The following is an 11,811-nucleotide window of genomic DNA, read 5'->3' on the forward strand; positions in this document are numbered from 1 at the left end:
TCGACTATTTTTCAATTCTAATTACAACTTCTGAGCAACTTTCTTGCTGTTTTTGCACTGTTTGGTCCCTCCAAGCGGATATAGTCATACATTATACCACTAAACATAAAGTCGCCTTTAGACTGTTTAAGATAAAGGGTATTCTCCCCTTCAATCACCAATGCTCCATCTATTGGCACTTCATAGTTCCACTGGGACCCATGAATTCCATGCCGTGCAATCGCATTTCCATCACCGAATAGATTCGTTTTGAAATGAGCTTCTCCAATGGGCTTATTTAATCGAACCTTGTCACGAAAATGTAATAAGTAAGATGGGAGTTATGTACCAGTACATTTGGCAAAACTGTGTATTGGTACCTGCAAGTATAGAAATATTAAGTTCATAATAGGATAGTGAAGAACCTCTAATCTTGCCATATGAACACTTGCAAGAGCAATGCGTAACATAAAAGAACTGTTTTTGGGTATGGAGTTAAGGTTGAACTTTATCTGCCATGTCGTTGCATGATATTCATTTCCGACTTTCCTACAAAAAAAATAAGAGAAAATAAAACAACAAATCAAACATCTATTGAGGAGTGCAATTTAGAAAAATTGACTGACAAAAACTGAAGAATAAATTTGAATATGTTTTACATACATAGTTGGAAGATTGTCAGTACATATGAAAATTGTATTTTTTTTTTTAATAAAATGGGATAATACTACATCTGGGATATTGCATACAAATTTGTGTTTTCAGCACAAAACTGGAACAAAAAGGTGGTGATTTTTGGGTAATATTTTGATGGGCCATCAAAATCTTTAATCAAACAATTTTTGTTCGTTTTATATTTAATATAATGTTTGGGATTAATGCTTGATGATACCTGGGGACATGTGCAAAGAACCAATCTTTTCGGTAATCACTGGTACCAATGTTGTAGACTAGGTCATCCTTTGGGTACAAGTCTGTGTACAGGTCCCAGAGACCATACTGTCTGTACCTAAGAGAATTAAGGAAAAAGTTTAAGAAACATGAAGCTTTTCTCAACAATAAAAAAAATCATGTCTCAATTAATCTAAAACTATCCAAATCATTGAAGGGAAGTTCTACATAACATTAGCTTTTCAAAAGTATAAGCTTGAATTTTTCAATGTTTTTAAAGGTAAAATAAAATTCCACATAACATGCTTTTTAAATTTGAATAAAAGAGAACTAACTTCTCAGATTTCATGTAAAGCTTGTTCCCATATTTCGGATTTGGGTCCGGAATGAAGAACTCCCCTGCACTTCTGTCAGGGACTCCAATCTCCCACAAGGTGGGTCCTACTCTAGGAGGTTCAAAAATGAGCTCTCCAAGATTGTTTTTGGAACCTGATGTGTCCAATTTGAATTCAGTAGCAAGAATAAACAGTCTAGAAATCCAAGTTATGTCAGCACATATACATACATATTAGCAGAAATATATATGTACATGTACCAAATAATTAAGTTAATTTTTTAAATAGCTCTAGTTTATGTCAGATTTCTGTGGCATTTTCCGGAAATTAATTACTGCTTTGGTATGGTGTTAAAACAGTAAGCAAATGAGAAATGCAAACTTTTACCGGCTGAGATGGATAATGTAGCATTATTCATGAAATCACCAATAAATCCTGGGACCCACGCATATAAGTTGTAATTTCCTGGTATTATGTTGCTAATGATGAAATTTCCATTTACGTCAGCTCTCGTCCAAAATTGGTACCCCTAATAAAAAAAATATGTTATAAGAAACTCTTTATTGGTAATTGTGTAAATGATATACTGTAGTTCATTGCAGAAAATATGATGAAAGTTTTGACATGGAAAAGAATAATAAAAATATTTAAAATTATAAATTGAAAATCATAAAATTGTCACACAATTCCAGCAAAGAAAAACATTTGCTGGTTGTTTATCACTAATTCTGGTCCTTTTTTTATTTCTTTTTTTCTCTAGGTTATTGTTGTTATTATTATTTATAATTAGCATTAGCATTGTGGTTATTGTTTACTTTTACCATATTATTGCTATATTGTTGTTATTATTATCGTTTGTTTCACGAATGATGACACATAATACCTTACATTCTCCTTGCCATGATCCAGGTTGGCCAGGCAAGGCCAATCCGACATAAGAAAAATCAACTGGCTTATCATTTCTGTTAATGTACCTATAATTTATAGTAATACAGAACTGTGTTCATGAGTTGGTTTAACAAAAAATAATGATATAGAGATAATTCTTGCTTAAATTTTTTTCTTTTCTACTTTTCTCTATACATTCCAGCCAAAAGACACAAATGTTTCTACCTTTGCAATGTGTTGGTTCACATAACAAGAAACAGTACAAACAGTTTTGAACATTACAGTATGGTCCAGTAATTTTTGCAAATTGCTTATTGAATTTTACAGATTCAAGATTTTCTAACTATAATTATCAGTTATGGACAATGAAAATAAGGTACCTGACTACCTGTCATGAATTAATAATCTTCCAGTTACTGAACCTCTTTCATTTGATTTTAAGTAATCCGGAGAAGTGGGGAAATTATATGGCCAGGTCTTAACCTCCTTTTGCATCTGTTAAGAAGTGAAGTAATTAATGTGAAATGCAGAAGCATTTTGGTGATTTTTCCTATTTTATTACAAATTGATATTACAGAATCACCAACCTGTGCTTTGGCATCCTGCCATAAAACATCCCGTGCACTACTACTCTGGTTTTGATTCGAATTTGAATTTGAGTAAATAAATATAGGACCCAAGGTTTTCTTCCAATATTCTCTATCTTGTAGACTAAAGTGTATATTTGCACCAACATAGTGATCTCCAATGAGCATCTGCGAGTATGTATAAATACATTAGTGTGAAAATACACGTGTTAAAAGAACTGTTTTAATTGATTCTCTCTTAAAACATTTCTTTTGCAACACTTTGTCCCCATTTTTTGCCCAGATTCAGTTTTCTTATCGGGTTAGATATAACAAAAAAAAATTATAAAAAATATAATGCATATATATTCTACTGTTTAATATACATTGTATGTTTGTCTCAACTTTTCCATTTTTTTTTTTTTTTTCTATCTGACTTTGTTTATTCTAATTTCTCAGTTGAACCTCATTTTTCCTTCACTCTACCAGAATTGCAGGCATATACCTAGATGGTCTTTAAATTGAAATATCCAATAAACAACTACAAGATCAGAGTGTATTTTCTCACAGCAATGGAAATGGGGCCCGTATGGGAGGTGAGATCCTGCTTAAGTGGCCCGCCGGTTTTGAACTCATTGCTTGGTGTTATGACCCAAAAACCAGTTGACTGATTGTCGCTGATCCATCCATGAACCTGGCTATCTTTGTTATCCAGTGAATACTGATACTTGTCATCCACCTATATGGATTAAAAGTTTCTATTCAAATAATAAACGCATATTTAATTATGAAAAAAATAAATAAAATAATTTTTTTTTTTTGAAAATAAGATAGGGGTCAAGCCCCTAATCTTAATAAAATAAATTATTAAGCGTATCTCACTATAGTTTAATCTACCAGTGCTCAGAACTTGGGATTAATGTAACTTGCGTTATGGAATTATTTTTATTATTATGGAACATGATTACTTGTTGATACTCGATAATTACCTCTCCTTTTAATTCAGGAATACTTGGATCAACAAGCAACACGGCTTCCTTGTAAGCCAATTTCTCAGCCCGAGGTGGTTCTCTGTCACTTGAAGAAGGCATTATCTTTTGCTTATTATCGGATATTGCCATGTAGTGAAATCTGTAATACCAACTATTGCATGTTAATATAAGCTTATTCTACTGCAAACTGGCAGTCATTATTATGAATATGCGGAGTAATTTTTCCATTGAGCAGCTAGTCCACATGTTCAATATGGAAAATTTGATGCCTATTTCTTAAAAAAGTATGCACTGCTATTGATTGGTTCCCAAGGCTCGAGTGTACCTAGTGTACCAAGGGTCGTACGAATTGACGAGTTTAAGGAATGTTACAGGCAGGGTTATTGTGTCAATGAAACTAAATAGTAGTCTGAGCAGATGAGGGCAGTTGGTCCCTATTTATAGCAGCAGAGAAGGCTGACCTAATTAAGCAATTTTGTCTGGTTCAGAAGCAGACAACAGAGGATGTTCCCCACCGACAAATAGAGCCGGTCTTAGGATAAGACTTAATCATTGATACAGAGATTTAGAGATTTAGGACCGGACTAAATTAGCAAAATTTTACCTATTGCCGTTAAGCTTGAAGGCAAGTCTTGCTTCAGCAATATCAAAGGCCGGCCAACCATTCTCATGCTCCAATATGGAATATGTGTAAAATCCCGAAACACCACGCAGCATGATGTACCTAAAAGAAATCAAAGTGTATTGCAAGAATATATTATATTTGAATGAATCGAAGCGTATAACCTCAGCAAACAGACAATGTACCTAGAAATCAAAGTGTATTACAAGAATATATGCTATTTAAATGAATGCACTATCTCTACACTACATATATTTGTATCTGTATCATGCCAGAAATGATAATAGCATATGTACATTTGATTAAAAAAAGAAGAAGATCAGAGCAAATTAACGGAAAATACATTAACCTGATATCTGTATTGAGGTAAACTATATTTTGAAGGGAAGCATCCCAGTTTCTCTTGAAGGAGATCTCCACTTGGTCTTCTCTTTCCACTATCGCCTTAAACTCAGTCCCTCCTAACCTGATCGATCAACATCACAAAAATTAATAATAAATTTAGAAAACAATTTTCCTTTCTTGTCTTTAAGTTTTTTTCTATTACTGAAAAGAATAATGACTGTGTTTATATTCTGACAAAATATCAAAAGCCTATTGGTTAACATTACCAAAACCAACGACTGGTGAAACCAAAATTCCACAAAATGCACTTCATTTGACAGCATAAATCTTATTCTTTAAAGCAAGTTTCTTCAATTAATTTTATACTCGTGAAGAAGTGAAGCTAAATTTTGATGTAAATCTAAGAGCAAATATTTGTTAGTTAAGTTACTTACGTGTCCACGACAGCATCATGTCGAGATCCAGGATAGTTCCAACACACATCCCAGTACCTAATATATATATGCATCATTAAAAAATGCCTCACATGTCAACATAAAATTCAACATCATCAAAAAATGATATGGTACATTGGTACTAGTTTGTTTTCTTTTCGGTTGGTACATTTGTATGCCTTTATTCATATTTCATCTGAAGTTTAAAAATGATAAGGAGAAAATTGGAAGAAACACTAGAATTAACAGGAATTAGTTTTAAATTAATATTTTGGCTCTACAGCGCAGCAAATGATGTATAAGATTAAAATTCATGATTAGTGGTTACTGCACAAAAATTTATATAAAGATCGAGCCATCGAGGACTAGATACAAATGCATGTACCCTCCCTTGTTCGAAGCTCCATAAGAGTAGTCCAATAAATTTTCGATTCCATTGTACTTGATGGAAATAACACGGCCTTGGGGCTTCATCAAAGTGACTTGAAGGATGCCATTATCCATCACCACCTAATATTTAACATCCATTTTAATTAACAATGTCTCAATTTTAATTATTATATATATATGGGCTGCATATATATAATATGGTGCAACTTGCATATATATAATATGGTGCAACTTGCATATATATAATATGGTGCAACATCAACATGTAAATGTTGAGATCGATCCACAGATGACAGGAGTGACGTTGCAAGTAATATATATATATAGTAAAGTAACATACCTGGCTATCTTGTACATGCAAAGTAACTCTTTCAGGCCCAATCTGCTTTTCAGAGCTCATACCAGTAGCAATGAAAATGCAGAGCACAGAAACAAACAGCATAGGCACCATACTTGTATCTTTATTTGTTTTCTTTTGGTGAGTAATTGTATCATGTTCTTTTACAGAAGCCAATGGAATATTAATTTGTTCGTCAGTACGTACGTACGTAGATCACTCTATCTAGCTTTAACTACTTGAACAACTGTGACAGTTTAGTGACCGAACTTCCACCGATGGCTAGCTTCTGCAATTATAGATAATTAACTACCATATTAAACTAAATTAATCTCTTATACATTTTGTGTGATATATATACAATCAAAGTCATGGAGGAGGACGAAGAATTAAGTCTAATAAACTACTGTTTTAGACAACTTAATTTACTTTAGTTAGCAAAATAATAAACAACATTAATTTAAAAAAAATCCAACTACCTCGAATTAGAGAAGTCATGCATGGGACCCGAGACAAAACTTTTTTAGTTGATAATTAACTCAGAAACAAAAAACTTCTGACCGACCACAATCCAAAATTTACTTTTGATATAAAATTTCTACTTTTTGTGGGCAATGAATTTATGGATTGTTGATAACATTCATGATAAAATTAAAGATACTTATTTTCACCGGGGCTTTTTGGATTGCTTGACTGGGCTAATATTTCACCCAAATAAAAAATAAACAAAATAAAACGAAGAGATCGATTTAATTAAAATGATATATAAAGAATCTTACTGTGACATCATTATTTATTCTTGTGCCCTCTTTTCAATTAATGTTAAAACTTTGAAGTTGCTGCATGCTCTTTCTCTCCTTGTAATGGTATCTCAATATATATATATATATATATATATATAACTAGAATTAATTCCAAGTCAAAGAGGTGGAGCAGGATCAAACAAGAAAGCTAGAACAAGATGGCGGTATTACTTGTGTTTCTTTGTCAAATGATTACCGTTGTAATGCCATGTTATATATAAAGCCAATTGTTTTAATTTGCCCCTCATACCTTATCTTGCGGTGACAGTACTACTCCATATGAAATGCTTTTTTTGGACTGAATTGCATTGGTTCTATATATATATATATATATATAAGTTGAGGTGTCAAGCCTGCAAACCTCGGGCAGTTCATGAAAATCCATAACTAGGCAGGTGAAAGAGAGGCTGAGACGAAGCAGAAGTGATCACGAGAGCAAGCTAGCCAACAAGGAATTTGTCCAAGCATGAACCATATATATATACCAAAATGAAATGTGTCAAAGGTTACCTGCAAATCTGCAACATGATATTGAAATATACCGACAAGTTTTAATTAACAATACAATGATATCACTGAAGGGATTGGAGTCAAACCAAGGGTGGATCTACGATTTTTGTCAGGAGAGTATGGATCGATATGACTCATCAAATGCAGATTTGACGGATTGTCATGATTATGTAAATTGAGTATGGATCCTAATAGAGGTGCTATCGGGTCGGGTTGGGTCGAGTCCGGATACTATTATATTTGGACCTGAACTCTAAAAGTGTTGGGGTCCAAATTTCGATCCATACACTTATCTGTTTCAATTCGGGTCGGGTCCGGATCTCTATCTACCCGTAGATATTTCGGATCCAATCTTTCGATTATAGGTAGATAGATACCCATAACTTGTTTGTAGATTATCGGGTCCGGTTCGGATACGGGGCGGTTCCGGATCCGGAGCGGGTATATGTCACAAAAAAATCAGGGGGATGGAGATAAAATATTTTTTGAAAATAAAAATATTGAAGAAGAGATATAATTTTTAAAAAGTAAAATATTAGAGATGACGATTTCTTTTTCTATTGTTCAAAAAATCTATGAGTGGAATACTAATAATTTGTAGAAATGACATATCAATGAGAGCAATAAATTTTCATTATTATGCAGAGGATATCAAGGAAAATATTGAAGGATGTATTTATAGTAATAAACTTTATTTAAACAATTAATGCAGCTGTTATGGAAGGAATAAATTTGGCTTCCATCTATGTGTATAAACATAGCGAATATCTGACTGCATTCTATTTTCTCACATTTAAAAAAGTACTGGGCTCACCACGGCTTATGCAAAAAATTAATATGCAAAGTTGTATTTTTATATATTAATAGTTATTAATATATGTTTTATCGAGTATTTATACTGGTATCGGGTCGGGTTCGGTTATGGGTCGGATAATTAAATGAAACACATATCCTACCCATTACAGTATCAGTTCCGGTTCGGATCCGAGTCAGATATTAAATTATTAATTTTGTAACCATACCTATAATTTAACTGGTTATATTTTTTAAACCATACCCTATCCAAATTAATCGGATCCGGGTCTGTTCCGAGTCGGATCCAGTTCGGTTCCGGATCGGATCCAGGTAATCGGGTAAAAGTAGCACCTCTAGATCCTAACTCAAAATTTGAGTTTAGATCCGGACTGTCCGATCAGGATTATTAGAATTAATTCCTACTTTTGTGTGGTACCAGAAAGAAAGAAAGTATGTACTGACATTGTAATAGTGTTTTTTTTAATAAAAAATGGGAGAAATCCCTACTTCTTTTAAAAAAATAAAATAAATTATAATTAATTCGTTCGATCAGAATTAAATCAATTGTCCGATCAGATTTAGGATTACAAGCCGCAAACACAAATGTTTATTAGATCCCACCAAGCTGTAAGAAAATAATTAACATTTATATAATATAAATTTTTTCATAAATTATCCGTGCAGAAAATATATTTTTTCTCTCTAAACTTTACAACAAATATTTGATTAAAACAATTTACATTTTAAAAATATTTTGATTATTATTTATAATTTATTCAAAAACTTTTGTAAATTGAAAATTTGTTTTTTACACATATTATATCATATTTCTAATTAAAAAAGTTTGCATTAATGATTTTATACATACAAGTTGCAATCATTTCCTCTATGCTTCATAAAGGTAGTAAGTACAACTATCATAAACTAATTTCATATGTGACCTTTTAAAAAATAACTTTTCTATCATATCTTATTTTTTAAAAACATTCTTAATAAATTTTTAAGTCAAATTATTGGTTTATCTTAGAATACCTATCTTGGTTAGTTAATTATATATTTAAAAAAAAGAATTTTATTAACTCATAAGTTGTTATTGTACTAACTCAAAATTAAATTGATATACAATTGATGGATAACATTAACATGTGTGTGTGTTTCGTTTCATTCTGTTGGTATCAATGATAAATATGTCAAAAGAGTCCGTTGTGATCAATAAGCAAGATGCTTAATGCGTATATGATCGAACAACTTGGTAAAAAAATTTCTTTTTATAAAGAACACAGAGCTTCGAAACTTTATATTATTATAAAGGTAAATATGAAAATATTTCTAATTATCAACCATTTTCTATTTTTTTTCTTGACCTATGTCTCACTTATCATTAACACTAATATATCTTCTCTACTGATATTGATACATAATATTAATAAAAAAAAACTATTACATTTTGATATCTCGCAAACTTATCTATATTCCGACCTGTATTTTGTATCAAAATCAGTGTTTAAAACTATTAAATCGGTCGTATGTCATTGAAATATCTATAGAATGTGGTACTGCTGCAAGTTTGTTCTTATTTTGCAGGAATAAGGTGAAATCGAGGAAGAATATGGAATTTCGAAGTTTTTACATGGTCCGTGTACCATCTCATGCGGACCGTATCAACCTCGACTCGACCACAGACACGACCACTGACTCGACCACTGAAGAAACACAGGCACATGATCCGTGTAGCATTTCACACGGGCCGTGTCAAGCATTTCTGGAAACAGATTTAGAATTTGGAGCATCATTATGGAGCAGAGGATAGATTTCTAGGGTTTGGTCTTGGCGGCTAAGCTTGGAGACGAAGTTGAGAAGCGAGAGACGCGATTTTTCGACGGATCTTATTTGTTCTTTGGGTTTTGTCATGACTATTAATTTTATTATCTCTTTTATTTGTTTTAGAACTATGTTTGAGTAGACTACTTAGTTTCTAGGATTGTGATGTAATCGAATGTTTTGTTTTGCATGCTAGTTATTTGATTTTTGTGTTGAAATTTGTGTTTACTTGATTGTATTTGATTTTAATTGCTTAGATTAAATTGTTTGATTTTTATTGGTTTACCACTAGATGCATGACCACATCTAGAAGGTACTTTGGCCCTTATAATCTCTCAACCAAACTAAGTATATGAGGTAGGATTAGTGATCTGAGAGGTGAAACCAAGTAGTAGCCGAAAGGTAAACATTTCCTCTTATCGACGGATAAGGGGTTACCTTTAGTATACCAAACAAGCAACTAGGTAATTCAGACCAATATACGAAAGTTGAGATCTAGAACCCGATGAGGACAAATATTGCAATTCCATACCAAGTTAATGAACCAACACACGACAATTGAGGTTTAGGAACATTAGGTCTGGTCAGTAGAACCCTACACAAAGGAACCCTACCAAATAATTATATTGTTACTAATATTAATGAGTAGAACTAGGATGCTCTTAAGCTCACCAAAGTTTTGGTGAGCTTAACTCTAAAACTCATCAAATCGATTTCAAATGACGAATCCGAACCGTTGAAACCCGCCTACCTTACGTGTGATGCATCTACATGTGAAATTTTTAAACATTCGAATTAATTTAGTATAAAGTCAAGCGGTCAAAATTAGAAGGTCGATAAATTAATTTTAGTGCATTCATTTTTTGAACGTTTTTGACCGCTTGACTTTATACTAAATTAATTCGAATATTTAAAAATTTCACATGTAGATGCATCACACGTAAGGTAGACAGGTTTCAACGGTTCAGATTCGTCATTTGAAATCGATTTGATGAGTTTTAGAGTTAAGCTCACCAAAACTTTGGTGAGCTTAAGAGCACCCTAGTTCTACTCAATATTAATATATTTTTTTTATTCAATTTATTTGTATGAATAATTTTATTGTTATTTTCACAATAAAAATTATAACTTGTTTTTATTAGAATTTTTTTGTTTGCTCCAATATCACATATTAAATAAAAAAATTTAATATGTGCTGTGAGATCTTTTTCCAACGATACAGTTCAAGTCAGGCTATGCATGCATGTGACGCCACATCCTATGACACGTTACATATATATTGTGCTACTGTTAATGTATGTTGTCACACCCCATCCATTGACACAAAACATCACGTGACACGTTACATGTCGTGTTAATGCATGTTTCCACACCCCCATTCATTGACAAGGCACATCTGTGCCAAGCCGTACCTAACATATAAAAGAAAGAAAAAAAAAAATCCAAGAATCACATGCCACTCTAAAATTATGAATAGAAAGTATTAATTAGTTCCATTCATTCTTCTATTCCTATTCTATTTTCTATACGTAAATTCAATTTTCTATACATAAATTGGTTACATTTTTCAACTTCAATTAAAATTTCAGGGAATTGCCCAGTTGAATCTATTCTTCACCTATATATTCTTCCTTTGCCCGTTTGCAATAGAAGTATGGTACCATCTGACAATTATGCTGGGCTACCCTATTATATATGCAGATAGATCAAACGGTAACCAATATTTGGGAAAAATCCTGGAAATCATGCATATATATATGATCAAAGCTGGGGGCTCTATGAGTAAACGTGTGTGGGTTACGAAATTCACTTGTGTACTCTGGCACATCTGGAAACAGAGGAACGAAATCATCTTTAATTAGAAATCACAGGGTGGAAGCTAGGAGAGTGGCTGAACGAAGTTTGCAAGAGATGAAATTATGGCTCAAATATGGATAGTGTAATAAATTGTAGAATAGATAGATAGATGTACCTGGCAGTACTGTAGCCTCGTAGTTGGGATTGTATGCAGTTTGAGATGGATGAGTTATGTACTGTTCAATACTTTTTTCCAATAAAATTTAAATGGCAGCTGCTGCCATTATATCAAAAAAAAAAAATTAA

At 32.6% G+C, this 11,811-nt stretch overlaps 1 protein-coding gene across 1 annotated transcript; it reads right to left on the reverse strand.

The window, feature by feature from the left end:
* On the reverse strand, positions 1-5,579 carry LOC144547481 (uncharacterized). The gene is made up of 14 exons (XM_078296147.1): positions 5,438-5,579; positions 5,053-5,109; positions 4,623-4,739; positions 4,256-4,375; positions 3,649-3,790; positions 3,228-3,398; positions 2,681-2,848; positions 2,482-2,588; positions 2,089-2,179; positions 1,593-1,734; positions 1,206-1,359; positions 872-988; positions 405-528; positions 1-287 (listed from the first exon to the last, which is right to left on the reverse strand). The coding sequence occupies exons 1-14, from the start codon at positions 5,554-5,556 to the stop codon at positions 18-20; spliced, it is 1,899 nt and encodes a 632-aa protein (XP_078152273.1). The 5' UTR covers positions 5,557-5,579; the 3' UTR covers positions 1-17.
* Between the last annotated feature and the right edge of the window lie 6,232 nt (positions 5,580-11,811).

Source organism: Carex rostrata, chromosome 31 (genome assembly GCF_964058835.1).
Source record: "Carex rostrata chromosome 31, lpCarRost1.2, whole genome shotgun sequence".
Classification (NCBI taxonomy): domain Eukaryota; kingdom Viridiplantae; phylum Streptophyta; class Magnoliopsida; order Poales; family Cyperaceae; genus Carex; species Carex rostrata.

Bases quoted from the DNA above. Each gene is read 5' to 3' on its own strand.
- LOC144547481 (XM_078296147.1), bottom strand. From the start codon at position 5,556: ATGGATAATGGCATCCTTCAAGTCACTTTGATGAAGCCCCAAGGCCGT. The intron at 4,740-5,052 runs GTAAGTAACTTA...TTGATCGATCAG, and splicing joins CATGATGCTGTCGTGGACAC to GTTAGGAGGGACTGAGTTTA. The intron at 1,735-2,088 runs GTATTATGTGTC...TTTTTTTATTAG, and splicing joins CATGGCAAGGAGAATGTAAG to GGGTACCAATTTTGGACGAG.